At 56.1% G+C, this 14,702-nt stretch overlaps 3 protein-coding genes across 4 annotated transcripts; 1 reads left to right on the forward strand and 2 right to left on the reverse strand.

Moving 5' to 3' along the window:
- Positions 304 to 5,109, forward strand: RPS8 (ribosomal protein S8). Its single transcript, XM_021404949.1, has 6 exons — positions 304 to 499; positions 1,290 to 1,396; positions 1,756 to 1,855; positions 2,969 to 3,144; positions 4,100 to 4,229; positions 4,947 to 5,109. Exons 1-6 carry the CDS (start codon positions 319 to 321, stop codon positions 5,054 to 5,056), a joined length of 804 nt encoding a protein of 267 aa, XP_021260624.1. The 5' UTR covers positions 304 to 318; the 3' UTR covers positions 5,057 to 5,109.
- On the reverse strand, positions 7,539 to 11,737 carry BEST4 (bestrophin 4). Of its 2 annotated transcripts, XM_021404947.1 has the most exons (9): positions 10,820 to 11,737; positions 10,492 to 10,586; positions 9,833 to 10,066; positions 9,346 to 9,500; positions 9,192 to 9,269; positions 8,940 to 9,092; positions 8,530 to 8,610; positions 8,280 to 8,434; positions 7,539 to 8,161 (listed from the first exon to the last, which is right to left on the reverse strand). In XM_021404947.1, exons 1-9 carry the CDS (start codon positions 10,969 to 10,971, stop codon positions 7,795 to 7,797), a joined length of 1,470 nt encoding a protein of 489 aa, XP_021260622.1. In that variant the 5' UTR covers positions 10,972 to 11,737; the 3' UTR covers positions 7,539 to 7,794. The 2 variants fall into 2 exon arrangements, with proteins under 2 accessions (XP_021260622.1, XP_021260621.1); XM_021404946.1 differs by having other exon boundaries at positions 8,940 to 9,269.
- Positions 11,888 to 13,844, reverse strand: LOC110402615 (SLIT and NTRK-like protein 5). Its single transcript, XM_021404948.1, has 2 exons — positions 13,787 to 13,844; positions 11,888 to 13,627 (listed from the first exon to the last, which is right to left on the reverse strand). Exons 1-2 carry the CDS (start codon positions 13,803 to 13,805, stop codon positions 12,486 to 12,488), a joined length of 1,161 nt encoding a protein of 386 aa, XP_021260623.1. The 5' UTR covers positions 13,806 to 13,844; the 3' UTR covers positions 11,888 to 12,485.

The raw sequence follows: 14,702 nt of genomic DNA on the forward strand, positions 1-14,702 counted from the left end.
AAAAATTCCACGACACTCGTGCTTGTTCCTCTCCACGGAAATCTTTAGTAAAAGGCGAAAGATTTATACGATCTGAAGAGAAACCAGAGTATAACCCATCACTTTCCCGGCCCTGGTCCCCCTGCCCGCCCGCCACCGCTAGCACGCGGTGATCCCTTCGCTCCCCGCTTTTCTTGGCCTAATCCCGTCCCCGCACCACCGCGCCCCGCTCCCGGCCCCACACAGCCCCGAGCGGCCCCGCGGGACCGGCAGCGAAGCGCAGCGCTGTCAGTGTCGCGCCGCCGCTGTGCACGCTGGGTATGTAAATTCCGGAGCCATATGTTAATAACGGCTGTAGCTAGGCCCGCCCGCTTCCGCGTTCCTGTCGCTACCGCGTCTCCCGGCAACGGCGCCCGCCCGTGGTGGTGGCGCGATGACGTCACGGCATCGCGAGAATTTGCGGCGGCAAACCGCCCCGTGATCCTTTGCGCCGCCTCTTTGCGCCAGTGCTGCGCCATGGGTGAGTGGGGTTGCTGCTGGGCCTGGTTGTCATCCGTCGCCATCCGCTCGTTGCGCTGCCGCTGCCTGCCCCTGTCCCATCCCGAGTGGTGGTGGTGGGAAGCGTTGTTCTCCTCTGCTGTTTGCCTTTGGGAAGGGCCGCGGCGGCGCCGTGCAGCGGGCGGGAGAAGGGTGCCCAGGCTCAACATGGCGTCCGGGAGTGGGGGGGCGGCGGCGGCGGCGGCCCCGCCGGGCCTCAACGTGGAGCTCACTCGCAACGATGCGTTGTTTGTGGGCTGTATAGGGTCTCCCCCCAGGAGATGGGATGGATTTGCGGGGTGATGGGGTTCGGGCTGAGTGTCTGCAGGGCGCTCTGCAGCCTGGCTGGGAGCAGGATGGGTTGAGGTGTGTCGTTTACTATAGGGGCCTTGTAGTTTGGTGGCATAGAGGTTTTTTTCCTAGCATGCCTTGCCAGATTCAGTCGGTGTTTTAAAGCCAATGTTTTTACGAACTTAGTTGATTGACATGAGATGCTTCTTACTGAGGCTGTAAGGTAAGTTGGGGGGCTGCAACCCAAAGGGGACTAGGGAGCCCTGCAGACCTGGTGGGTCGAGGCAGTCTGCTCTGTGGAGCTGTGCTGGAAGAGGTCGGGGTGCCTCTGAGTCTCAATGATGAAGCTTCTCTGACTGCTGCATAAAGCTGAGTGCACTGTGCGGATGCCAACCTTGGAGAGCTGAGGACTCAGAGCTGTTCCCTGCTGTAGCCAGGTGGGGTCCGTGCCATGCTCTGACCACGCTGCTCCCTCTGTTCAGGTATCTCCAGGGACAACTGGCATAAGCGTCGCAAGACTGGGGGCAAGAGGAAGCCCTACCACAAGAAGAGGAAGTATGAGCTGGGGCGGCCTCCTGCCAACACTAAGGTGGGTGATTGCTGGAGGACAGTCAGTTGTTTTTCAGACACGGTTTGCTGGTCCTTGTAGTGTTACGGGCTGAAAGATACACTGGTGGCTGAGCACCTGTCGCTGTTTCCTTAGAAGGTGGCATTTTTATTTATGAAAATCCATGATGCGTTTTAGCAATAAGAGGCAATGGGAGTGATGAAATTTTCACCTTAGGTAGATGCAACAAACCGTTTTGGTTGTTTACTGTATCTGCCGATGCTGGGGTTTGTCATAGTTACACTGACCACGTTGCCTTCAGCTTAGGACTTGGCTGGGCCCCTGCACGTGCTGTGCCACGTACTGACACCAGCAACGCTGATTTTTGTTTCTGTCTGTAGATTGGCCCACGCCGAATCCATACAGTGAGGGTTCGTGGTGGTAATAAGAAATACCGTGCCCTTCGATTGGATGTTGGCAACTTCTCCTGGGGCTCTGAATGTAAGTACATCATCAGTCTGATGCGATTGGAATGCTTTTTTACAGCTGTGGCGGTCTCCGGAACCGCTAACAGAGTAGAGGGGTGATGGAGCAAGTATAGAGTTCTAGGCTGGATTTGAACACACTGCATTTTGCAGAATTGGCTCTGAAGCAGTACGCATGGTGATGATAACTTTGACCTTATGTGGCCTTGGAAGACATGAATGTCTGCTGGGTTCACAGTGATTGGAGTGTCATAGTTACACTGAGGGGCGTGCTTATACTGCCTGCTTACTGGGGTGGGGGAATTACTGTGGGGTAAAAAAAAACCAGAATACCCATAGGTCTTCATAAATGCAGCTTGTGTGCTGACCAGTTTATTGACAAGCTTTTATTCAATGTTGAGTAGCTCTGTGCAAGGGAATGCACAGTTTCTTAGCGATGGCAGAGCTTTGTCTAAACTGAAAAGCACTGTCATTCATAGGCAGTATCGCAGAAATTAGGGGGATGAGCGCACCTTGCAGAACACTCATGAGGTACATGAGTGAAGAGAGGAAAACCTGTCTTTTTCCTGTCCTTTGTGTGCAAATGTCTTCAGGGCTGACAGCTGCTAAATGTACTAGCTAAATGCTGAATGCTTCAGGTGGGCCACAAAGAGTGAAAACCTCAGCTTCCTCTCAGTTTATTCAGAACCTTTCATCCTGTCAAAATGGCTTCCATTCCATGCTGCATTCAGCTCAGCTTATTTCAGTAACTGTAGGAAGCTTGTACAGGATTGAGCCCTCTGTGTGGTGTTGGTTGGCATCTGCTAAGGTATCTTCCAGTCCAGGAATCTGCTTTTCAGCATTATTTAGTCGTCTTAGAGATGAGTTCCTTCAACGCCACAGGTTTCAGTTTCTCATCTAGGATGAATCTTTTTCCACATACAGACTTCCATTCTAGCAGCAGAAATTTGGATTGATGGAATAAAAAAGATAAATGTCAGCTAAATTAAAGTCAGTGCCAGGGAGACTGGAGGACATTTGAGGGGGTGATGTGAGATGGATTTAGGGTATGCATGAGATGACATGCTGCAGAGTGTACTCTCAGTTGTCTGATTCCTGTAGGTTTGAATTCATGCTCTTCTTTTGAAAGGCTGCACTCGCAAGACCAGAATCATTGATGTTGTCTACAACGCTTCCAACAACGAACTGGTGCGGACAAAGACCCTGGTGAAGAACTGCATTGTTCTTGTTGACAGCACGCCGTACCGGCAGTGGTATGAAGCCCACTATGCCTTGCCCCTTGGACGCAAGAAGGGTGCCAAACTGGTATGTATGCCTGGGATTGCTCAGTTTCTTGGCAGCTAGCTATAATGAGTGAACAGCACCTGCCAGAATTGATTGGGTTCCCGACAGTGATAGCATTGGTCATGTGGGCTACCTTCCCATCAGTTCCCAGGATAAGTCAGGTTCTGTTAACGGAGCTTTCAGGACCACAGAGTTATCTCTGAGACATGGCACTTGGTTGTGCACAAGGGCCTGCCTGTAGATCTGTCTTCTAATGATGATACTTCTGTCCAGTTCTGCTACTGAAGGGAGAGCGATGACACTTGTGATGCTGAGGAAGACTTTGCAGTCAGGTCCTTGTGCTAAGGATTTAAAACCCTCTGATTTAAAAGCTCGTGTATTACTAACTAAACTTCTACTTGCTTTTAAGTCTTTTAAAGTTTCTTTATCCAGACTCATTGCCTCAAATTTCAAGATCCAAACCCCAGATTCATAATTGAACAACTATGTGCAGTATTCAGCTTGAGGTTGTCTCACTGTATTAAAAATAAAGCCCTCGTTAGCTCACCACCGTGCAGTTCAGAGTGTGGAGAGAGCTTCTAACTTGTTTGCCAGGACTTGCACCACACCAGAGTGCTCTCATGTCTGGAGAAGGAGAGTATTCACTTTTTTGGGGGGGGGTGGGAATAACTAATAGAGGAAGCCTTTGCAGTTTCATCTGTCTGGAGCGTGTTTCCTCAGGGCACTGTCCTTTGTCGTCAGCAGTGGCTCCAGTCAGTAGTGTTTAATGTCTTGACCTCACAAGTGAAAAGCAGCACCTGATTCTGTGAAGTTGAAGTATTTGTGCCTCGAGTTATGTGACTTGGGACTTACAGTACTTAAAACAAAAAAATCCTTCTCTTTTCAGTGAAGACCTGCTCTTGCAAGAAGTGACCATGTACTTAACCTTGTCTTCAGTTTATGCTGACCTTGTCTTTACGTATGGGCTTGTTTTTAGACACCTGAGGAGGAAGAAATCTTGAACAAGAAGCGTTCAAAGAAGATCCAGAAAAAATATGACGAGAGAAAGAAAAATGCCAAGATAGCCAGTATTCTTGAGGAGCAGTTCCAGCAAGGAAAGCTACTGGGTGAGTCCCTGGGAGCGTTAATGTAGGTGGGGATGAGGGAGTCAGGACACAAACAGTGCCTGAACAGATACTGTTCTTGCTCCTGGGATCATGTCAAGTTCTGTCTACAAGCTGTGATAAAGCTAACTGCAAGGTGAAAGCAGTGGGAGAGTTCTCCCTATCTGTCTGCAGGTGTATCTTCTGGGTGTTAAGAGTAACTGTTCTTATACTTTATCTGGAGATAGCCCAGTCCTGGCAGGAATGTAAAATGTTTCTGTAGCTGAAGCACTGTGAGTCACAGCTAGTAAACCTGCCTTTTTAGCCTTGAGGGAAACGATGGGGCTTGAGATCCACAAAATGAGCAAAGGCCTGTGGGTGTACTGTGTTACAGGAAAAGCTCAGCATGTAATTAACAGCTTACCAGTTTCAAGTTTTGTTGTGAATAGTTTAGTGTTTTGAAGTCTTCTGGTGATGAGACCTTTGTCCAGTTCTGCTACTGAATTTGAGGGATGACTGTTTGGAGATCTGAAGAGGACTTCATTGTGGGTGTAGTCCAGCAGAGCAGGTTCAAGAGCAAGGTGTCTCGGGGGAGGTACTTAAGCCAGCACGTAAGCTGGTATCAGTTACCAATCCATACTCATTCATGCTTTTGCATGGAGACTGCGAGTAATGTGTCCTTCAATTTGTGTATATGCTATAGAGGATTATTTAACTTAACTGGATGACTTCTCCTTGCAGCCTGCATTGCCTCCAGGCCTGGACAGTGTGGCCGAGCTGATGGCTATGTGTTGGAAGGCAAGGAATTAGAATTCTACCTGAGGAAGATCAAGGCCAGAAAAGGCAAATGAAAATCAACTGTTCTACTGAAAGAACCAATAAACGCGCGAGTCTCCATAATAAATGGGTCGTGTGCTTATTTATGTGTGGAGGGGGGCTTGGGTAGCTCCTTATGCCTGTAAAATGTGAAAGCAAGAAGGCTCTCCTGGCATCACCGAGTGCTTTTCTGTCTTGAGGCAAACTCTGAGCCTGCTTGCTGTTGATTAAAACGTCTTGCTGGGTTCTGCAGCAGTGACTTCGTGAACCGAGTGGATGTGGAAGAGCTGTCAGCAAGGATCAACAGCTGCCTCATCCTGGTGCCAAAAACTTGACATTGGCAACTTCTGGAGATGTTTTTCTACAAATATCTTTGCAAGAATAATTAAAGGAGATGTGAGGAAGCTCAAGTGGCAGATTTCCAGTGCTAAAAAATATGACTGCGGAGGGAAGGTGCAGATCTCCATTCCTGCTGGAGTTTTGGCTTCTTGGGAGCAGAGTGGGTCTGGGAGGGCACGTGTTGCCCTTCTCCCTGTGGTACCTTAGGTAAGCACTGCACCGGGGACCTTGTGCCCAGCTGCCTCAGGAGAAGGATGCCCACCTAGCAGCTTCAGAGCTGCAGCATGGCATTTGCTAGACTGCATCTGGCTGAAAGCAGATGTCAGCCCTGGCCCCTGCAGCTGCTACCTCCTACCTGTTGTCCATCCTCTGGTTGGCACCAGCAGCCCTGTTTGCCGTGGCTCAGTGCTTTCTGCCTGGTTGCACACTCACTTTCAAGGTCCGGTATCTTGTTCTAAGCCAGCTATTGGCTAAGTATCTGCACTGGCAGTGACTGGCTGGTCTTTCCCTGACCTCCTGGTCTTGTTCTGGTGCAAGAGAAATCCCTTCTAGCAGAAGGGCCGGGCTCTCTTTGTGGCCTGCCCCTTTCGAAAGCTGGGTACAAGTGCCAGCTTTTTACGTTGTCACTTATGGCAGGATTAGAGAGATGCGGAGCTTTTTCCACATGTTTGGAGGCATCTGGTGACAAATAACTTCACAAAGTCACTGTAGCATCCAGGCTTCTAGTTCCCGAGTGCTCTGGGCAGGTAGGGGCAGGCTGAATGTTCACACACCTGGTGCCTACTGCTAAGTGCATGCTCTGCATACCTGACCTACTTGCACATGCCCACAAAAGGCTCATTTATTCATGGGAATGCTCTGATGAGATGGAAACTGGCTGCAGCCCAAACCTCGCGCTTAAATCTCAGCTGGAGCAGTCTGTGCTCAGCTTGCCCCCAGCAGAGCTGTAGCAAATGAAGTGTGCGACCTGATCGTGGTGCCTCTTTCCATCGGGCAGCCCTTGCATTCCTTCCCTGGGTAAGGTGCTGAGCTCCAGCCCTTCGGTGAGGGCCACCTGCCTCGCAAATAATGCTCGTACAGGTTTTTCTGTGGTGCTCTGCCCTGGCAGCAGACAGCAGGTGGTGCTAGCGGCCACGGATGGCCCGAGCTGCCGGGATTCATCCTGCTTTGCTGCCAGGGGCTGGGGTGGATCAGCATCGTGGATAGGGACACCAACCATCAGCCAGTGGTACCGCTGCCCTGCAGCCCAGCTCTGTGCTCACTACAAGGGTGAAACGGGCACTTCGGAGTCTCAGCGCAGGCCCTGGCTGGGCGTGATGTTTGCACAAGCACATTCTTTCTCCATAGTGATCCCATGTAAACTTTCCCTGCTTTCTAGCAACGCGTTTTGCAGAGAGGTGGGGCGGGTGCGATAAAGGGCGTTTGGGAGAGATGCGTCACAGCAGCTTCCTCCGCGTTTGCCTTGAGCCACTCACCCTCTGCGGAGAGCAAACAGGATTCAGGGAGTTCCTGGGGGACTTTGTACAGAGGGAGAAACTGAGATGAGTTTTAGGGTAAAGGCAGGAGCTGTAAACCTGTCCACGATGGGCAGGATTACAACTGATCCATCAATGGGCAGCCTCGCTGTCACTGCTGCCAAAGGTGACAGCCCGTGGGAACGGAGCCGGCACCCATTGCCGTGCTGCAGGGACATGGGAACGGGGCAGGGTGGCAGCTAGCCAGGGTGTGTGGCACCGCCAGTCCCCACGGTGACACGGGCACAGGGCCTCGTGCAGCTGGGAGGCGGGAGACATGGCTCCTGGCATGGCTGTGCGCGGTGATTTACTGTCAGCATGCAATGTGCTGAGCCAGATAGGTGCTGGGTTATACTGCATGAACTCGGATAGGGTCGTGAGTGCCAGTGCCTTTGTCAGGCCTGGTCTAATTCTGGGTGAGTTCTTTAAAAAGGAGATTTTTAGCAACCCTGCTGATATAATCAGGGAGAACACCTCTGGGTGTGGGAATCCACCTGAAGAGGCTGAAAGCACCTTTTGCTTTGAAGCACGTGGCTGTGTCACCTGGTCTGAAGCCCTGCAGACATGGCGGTGACAGCACATGGGATGGAATTCACCCACTTTCAGGATGCAATTGATGTCCCTGCCCCTCACTGCTGGAGGTAACAACAAACATCCTCAAAGCCAAGGTTGGCAAGAGCTTTATTAATGTCAAGGGGACACCCCACTGTGGTGCTGAACACCTTTGTCTGTCCTGGCTCAGTGCTTGGGCTGTCCCGTTGGCAGCAGGCAGTGTGCCTGGCCAGCTGCGAGCAGCGCCATCACCCCAATCCATCAGCACCTCCCACCACCCTGGGGACAAACCTGGTTCAGGAGTGGTGAGGCCCTACTTCTGGCCAGGGGGGGCCAGGGTTGCATGGGGACAGGGCTCTCCCACCTCCTCATGGCTCCCTGGCCCCTGGCTGCTCAACTTCGATGCTCTCTCTGGATGGTGCCTCCACCTGGATCAGCGGCAGCTCCTTCTGCCTTTCGGAGGCCTTTGGGGAGCAGGGTCTGCCCGTCTGGCTCTCCTCATCTTCCGTCTCCTCCTCCTCGATGCGGCTGACGGCCTCAGGGTCCTCGCAGAGGACGGTGCTGTCCCCCCGGGCACGCCGCAGGTGGGGAGTGGCTCGACCGCCTCGACCAAAATTTTTGATGCTGATGGCAGGGGATGCGGCGGCGAGGAAGCGGCTGAGCAGCGGGGTCTGCATGCGGGCCATGTTCGGCGAGGCATCCACTGGCTGGCTCTGCTCCATGTCCTCGGTCATGCTGAGGGGCATGGCAGGGTGATTAGGATGGCCATGTGTCCCCAAGGTCCTCACTGGACCTGCCAGGTTGGTGGTAGGGACTCCCCCCATGTCCCCATTGGGGCATCCCATGCACTCACCGCATGTCAAAGGTGGAGCCCAGGAAGGAGGGCTTCAGTGTCTCGGCGGCGGTGGCTATGGTGTAGGGGGGCTGAGCTGTGGACTCATTCCAGTACTTGTCCTTGGTGGCCGGTGGCAGGTTCTGGTACATGTCATCCACCGACAGCAGGGACACCTAGGCATGGCAGGGACAATGGACAGGTCCCACTGGCACCTTGCTGGGTGTCCCCATGCCCACCCAACCCAACAACAGCCCAGGGTAGGACCCACCTGCAGGTTTCTGTCTATCAACTTATTGGTCTCAAAGTCATCATCATCTTCCCCAAAAGGGTTAATGATCTGCTCTGCAACCTGGGGAGGGAGGGGACAGGTGACACAGGGACAGGGACAGGGGCACCTTCCCACAGAGCTCTCCATCCTTCGGTCCACATAGAATCACAGAACATAATCATAGAATCATTCAGGTTGGAAAAGACCACTAAGATCGTCCAGACCAGCTGCTGACCCATCACCACCATGTCCACCAAATCATGAAACTTGAAACATGCAGACCGGTGTTCCGTGTCCCATCTGCCCGATGCCCTGCTGTAACGTGCCCCAAGGGCTGCCAGCAAGGCTGGTGCCATGCCCTGGGCCAGGAACCCCATAAGGCACATCTCAGCCACGTGGCTGCATCTCACCTTCAGCCAGCCAGCATAGAAGAAGAACTGCAGGAGGGTAGAGAGGGGGATGTACATATCCAGGTCCCCCTCCTGCCCTGGCTCCAGCGGCTCCAGGAACTGCCGCCCAATGAGGCAGAAGGCAAAGAAGGAGTACACAGCAATGGTGACCACCTGCATGGGGAACATGGGGACAGAAGGTGATAGTGAAGGGGGATGATCCCAGCAGTGCCCCGTGCTCCAACACATTGCTGCAGGGCTGGGGTCACCCACCTGCGTGTACACCAGCGGGATGCTGATCCAGTCGTAGTGGAACAGCATGCTGCACTTGGCCCGGAACAGGTTCAGCTCCTGGCAAGGAGGCACGGATGGGTTTTTCCCTATCCCCCATAGTTCTCAGCCCCTTGCATACCTGATGCCAACTCACATCCATCAGCAGACGTAGGGCAACATCATCACGGATGCGGCCGTCGCGCCGTGCCTGGGCCGCCAGGTTGGTGAACCAGACGCAGGGGATCCAGTACTTGTTGAAGTCCGAGTACAGGCTCTCAAACTGCTTGCGCTCATCCTGCGTCATGAAGCCTGTAGCAAGGCAGAGGCTCAGAACCGTGGATCCCATGATCAAGGGAAAGGGACCTTTGGGGGACATCATTTTGGGGATGGTCCCAATGGGAATCTGCACCTGTATGGAACCTACAGCCATGAGGGACGTGGGTGAGCAGAGAGGACATAGGTGTCTTTGGGGATGAATGCCTATGTAGGGAAATAAGCTCTTCACACCATGGTTGGGTGCCGCCTCCATGGGGCTGGGGATGTGTACTAGTGGGGCATCTCTACTGCAAACTCCCCCAGAGTGACACCTCCAAGGTCCCCAGCTCTCCCACCCCATCATCCTGGGGTCTGTCACCCCTCACCAGCTTCCACCACATGGTCCATGGTGGGGAAGCGCTTGAGCACCCTGGTGCTGACGGAGCGCAGGATGAGGACGGCCGACAGGTTGGCGTAGCGCACCAGGGTGCGCCGCAGGATCCGACCCCGCTCATCCTTGCCATGGACATTGCTGGAGATGACACACATGAGCTGGTCGGGCAGCGGGATGCTGGTGTACTGCGCCCACCACCGATTCACGATCAGGGTGACATAAAAGCCTGCAGAGAGATGTTCCATTGGAGGCTCTGAGTGATTGGGTCCAGGTGAGGATGAACCCATTTCAAGGGACCCATTGAATTTCTAGGGTTGCTCTCCCCAGGGATGGAGATGGGGACATCCCCAACTCTGTCAGGTTGGATATCAGGAAAAATTTCTTCTCCAAAAGAGTGGTCGGGCACCGGCACAGGCTGCCCAGGGAGGTGGTGGTGTCACTGTCCCTGGAGGTGTTCAAGAAACGTGGGGATGTGGCACTGAGGGATGTGGTCAGTGGGCATGGTGGGGTGGAGGGGGTTGGATTGGATGATCATCCCATTGGTATCCCCAAGGACAAGGGTGGCTCCAGGAACTGAGTGCCACTCCCAGGACTCCTCCAGCCGCATCCAGGGGCAGCCCCACACTGGGGGAGCAGAAGAGGGACCCATACCTAGGACGAAGGACATAGGGATGAGGTCCGTGGAGCGGTTGCAGTACTGAGCCACTTTGGTGTAGAGACGTTTCTGCTCCTCGGTCAGCAGCCGCCTGCAGCAGACATGGAGCAGGGTCAGCGGTGAGCAGTGGGGCTGCCCCAGAGCCCCACAAAAAGCCATAGCCTGTGTCCTCTTCTCCATGTGGGGTCCCACCCCAACCCTCCCTGGGGGAGTCCCTTGAGGACTAATGGACCATGACTGATGGACCCCCTACACTTCCCCAGCCCCAGACGTGGCCCCGCACAGGTGACACTGAGGGCATAAGGAGCGACACAACCCACTCACCGGTAGATGATGCTGAGCAGCGCGTACAGCACCACAAAGACGATGAACTCCTTGTAGAGCAGCTTGTAGATGCTGCCCTTCCAACGGAAAAGCAGCTTGGAGAAGCCCCCAAAACGGGAGTTGGCGACTTTCAGCGTGTAGGAGACGGTCATGGCAGCACAGCCCCACTGCTCGGGGCAGGAGCACCCTTATCTCACTGCCCGGGGGGGAGCAGTGTCCCTGCTGCTGGCCAGGACGCACACTCGCTCCCACACAAAGCACCGGTGCCCATCAGCCAGATCGCTCTGCAGCCTCTGCCCATCCCTACCCGTGTCCGTGACTTCCCCTAAATACCCCAGCGTGGACCCATCACCCCTCCGGTGATGGATTGGGGCTGTCACAGGCAAGGAACAGGGAACTGAGGCTCAGCCACACCTCGCTATGACCGGAGATGTCGGTGGGAGTTGCTGGTGCCAGTGCTGGGAAGCATGGTGCACAGCGGGGTGTGTTGGAATGTTCCCCTTAGGAGGCGAAAGGACGGCTAGAGGCAGGGAGCTGGAAAGGCAAATCCCAGTGGGTCAAAAACCACTGGGAACCATATGCAAGGAACAGCAGGGCATGCAGTGAGACCGTTCTGTCCTCGTCCTCGTCCTCTGTCTGCACTGGTACCAGTGGTCGGCAGCTCCGTCCCATCGTGGGCTGAGCCGGGCAGGAAACGCCGCTTCCTTTGCTGGCCATAATGTCGTGTCCCGCCCTGCCCGGCTCCCTTCCTGCCTGGCACAGGGCCCAGCCCAGCCTGTGTTGCTTCTGGCCATGGAACTGTGGGCCTCCAGTGCAAGAAATGTCCCTCGTACATCCCTCTGCTGCCCCTGCACTTCTGGTACTGCTGTGGCACGGGTATAGGACACGAAGCTGCAGCAGGGCTGGGACACCCGTGGCTGGAGATAATGGAGATAATTTACAGCCCCCACAGCCCCTCCTGACCCAAGCACCGTGCCCGCAGCCTCCACCACTGGGCTGTAAATCACAGGCTTGGTCCTACGGGTCGGCACCCACTGCCCCAAATCAAGAGACAGGGTGCAGCCACACTGCCAGGAGTACAAATGATTTATTTTGCATTGGCTTCTCCAGGGGAGGGAAGGCTGCACCCCATGAGCACTTTGCTAAGGTGGCCCCAGTCAAGCCCACCCGTGCTCAGTGCTCACACAAGCGTGCGTGCACACATGCAATGCAGCGGGCACAGTGGGGCATGCTGGGGGAGCAGGCAGGGCTGCTCCAGGCTGCCCATGTGGGACCCCGCAGGCAAACCTCATTTCTTGTCCCTGGGTCCCATCATCTGTGGGCTGGGGAGCAGCAGGTCGGTGCTGGATGCAGCTGGCTGCAAAGAGGACAGAGGTCCTGCTCAGAGGGTCTGGCACACACAGTGCTGTTGTACAGACGGAACAGCCCCACCTCCTCTCCCTGGGTGCCTGGTGTCCCTGTACGCCATCAGCCCATGGCAAACCCCCAGAGCCCTGCCTAGTGCAAGCACAGGACACACGTGGGGGAGTGTAGCAGAACGGGTGGCAGTTTGCGGGTGCAGCTCTGCAAACAGCCAGTGCAAGCCATGGCAGATTGGTCTCTGCCTCCCCCATCCACAGCCACCGGTGTGTCCTAGCCAGATCCCAAATCCCAGCCCAGCCACCCATCAGTGCAGCTCGATGTTCTCATACTCCAGGTTGTCCGAGTCCTCCAGCTCGATGCCGGGCACCAGGTTGTAATAGTCGGTCGATTGGTTCATGTAGATCTTCTCCCGGTCAGCAGAGTCCTTCAGCACATCGGTGACACTCACCGCATCCCCCTCTGCCTCAGGGCTGTCCCGCTGCCCTTCGTGGGTTGGCACATGGGATCCCACATGGATCTCCACCTCCTCGTAGAGGTCCCTGCTGCTCTCCTCGGGGGGCTGCAGCAGCACCCGGCTGCCCCGCAGCACCTTCCCCTCGCTCTTGGAGGGGGCAGTGGTTGGCTCATAGGGGACATAGCGGTGTGGCTCGGGGCACACGGGCACGTTGCCCCTCTCCGCTGGGGCGGTGTGGCTGCTCCCAAGGCTGTAGTTGGTTTTCCTCTTCCTTCTGAAGAAGCAGCAGGTGATGGCTGCGAGGATGAGGAGCGGAGGCAGGCAGATGAAGAGGGCGGTGAGGCTGTGCTGCTGGCACAGCTCGTCCCGTGGGATGCTCTGCAGCTCTGCACCACGGTGCCGCTCTGGTGTATGGCAGGTGAGCGGGGAGGGCAGGCTGGGCATGCCCTGCAGGGCACCCAGCAGAGCACAGCTGCACTCCCAGCTGTTGTTGGAGAGCTGCAGCTGCAGCAGGGATGGATGCAGGAGGCTGGGGGGAAGGGAGGTCAGTGCATTGAACCCCAAGTGGAGCTCCTGGAGCTGGGTGGAAGCTTTTAGGAAGGATGTGGGCAGCTCCCGGAGCCGGTTCCCATCCAAATAGAGGACCTTCAAATTAGGGGCATCTTCCAGAAAGCCATCGGGGAGGCACTCCAACAGGTTGTGACTTAAGTGCAAGACCTCCAAGGCTGGGGGGACTCCCTGGGCGTTGCTGATGGCTGTGATGCCACAGTGTGAGAGGTAGAGCTGGCGCAGCCCCTGCACCGCCACCAGCGCTTCCCAGTCCAGCTGGGTGACATTGGATCCGGTGAAGTTGAGGCAGCAGCTCTCGGCGAGCGGAGCTGTGCGGAACGCCTGGAAGTCCACGGGGTGGGTGCAGTTGCAGCTCTCTGGTGCCGGCTCCAGGGCGAGGCTGGCAGCGAGCAGGAGGCCGCCCCATATTAGGGGCACGGTGCCTGCGGGAGGGCACAGGAGATGGGCACCCCACTGCGGGACCAGCACGGGAAGCGGTCCACCGCCCGTCCCCGCATTCTGTCCCCGCACCTCCGTCCCCGCCCCGTCGCCCCGCTCCCTCCCGTTACTCGGTCCCCCCGCCCCACGGCCGCCGCCCTCACCTGCCGCCGCCCGCCCCATGCTCCCCCGGCCGCTCCGCGCTCCCCGACGCCGCACCGCCGCCGCCCGGCTCCGCCTCGCGGCGGGGGGGGCCCCGCCGGAACCCGACCGGCCCCGGGCCCTGCCCAGCCGTGCTCGGCGTTCGGCCCCTCTGCTCCGTCCCCTCTCTGGGCTCCTACACGCTGCGAGCCCTCCGGTAGCACCGTGCCACCCCTCCGCCTCTTATATCCCATCCACCCTCTCTCTCACCCCAAAAATCCCATACCCAAACATCCCTCCCCATCCATCCCCTCTGCAGAGCCCTCTCCAACCTCTCCCCGTCCCCACAGGCTATGTGCCCCACCAGCCCCTTCCATACCCTCAGTCCCTGTGAGACAGGGCTCTGTCCAATCCCTTTCTCCCAGGGAGGGGGACAGGACCCGGCCCATCCGGTGCCCACCTGTGTGTGGGGTGCAGCCCCCAGCCCCGCTGCAGGTGGATGTGTTTGTGGGACAGGGACCAAAGGGACACCCTTCCGGCACAGGGCTCCTTACGGGGAGATATAGGGGTGCTGCACCTCAGCCCTGTTTGGGCCACGTTTTGCACACCCCAGACCCAAGTGCTTCCTTAATCTGGAGGGATCTGGGCCCTTTTACACCTCCCTGCAGGAAGGATTTGCAGCTTCCCCTCTGCACGCCCCCAACAACTCACCCTGCTTCCTTCCCCAGCTCCATCACCTCCCCTTCCTCCTCAGCAGCTGCAGCCCCACGGTCTGTAGGGTGAGAGGGACAAGGGAAGAAGAAAACCCCGCTCCTGAGAAGATCACACACCCTGGGGAGCTCCCCTCTTTCAGGTTCCTACCTAGACCCTGGTGCACTGTGCATCAGCCACATGTTTTGGCTTTCAAGCTCCTGCTGCCACTGAGCATCATCAGTGGTG

The sequence above is a fragment of the Numida meleagris genome, chromosome 7 (genome assembly GCF_002078875.1).
Source record: "Numida meleagris isolate 19003 breed g44 Domestic line chromosome 7, NumMel1.0, whole genome shotgun sequence".
Classification (NCBI taxonomy): Eukaryota; Metazoa; Chordata; class Aves; order Galliformes; family Numididae; genus Numida; species Numida meleagris.

What these genes read in the sequence shown, in the direction of transcription:
- RPS8 (XM_021404949.1), top strand. Translation starts at nt 319, where the DNA reads ATGTTAATAACGGCTGTAGCTAGGCCCGCCCGCTTCCGCGTTCCTGTC. An exon ending in GCGCCAGTGCTGCGCCATGG is followed by an intron (nt 500 to 1,289) that starts GTGAGTGGGGTT and finishes CCCTCTGTTCAG; the next exon opens with GTATCTCCAGGGACAACTGG. An exon ending in CTTCTCCTGGGGCTCTGAAT is followed by an intron (nt 1,856 to 2,968) that starts GTAAGTACATCA and finishes TTCTTTTGAAAG; the next exon opens with GCTGCACTCGCAAGACCAGA.
- BEST4 (XM_021404946.1), bottom strand. Translation starts at nt 10,971, where the DNA reads ATGACCGTCTCCTACACGCTGAAAGTCGCCAACTCCCGTTTTGGGGGC. An exon ending in CCCTATGTCCTTCGTCCTAG is followed by an intron (nt 10,067 to 10,491) that starts GTATGGGTCCCT and finishes ATCTCTCTGCAG; the next exon opens with GCTTTTATGTCACCCTGATC. An exon ending in GGCTCCACCTTTGACATGCG is followed by an intron (nt 8,162 to 8,279) that starts GTGAGTGCATGG and finishes CATGCCCCTCAG; the next exon opens with CATGACCGAGGACATGGAGC.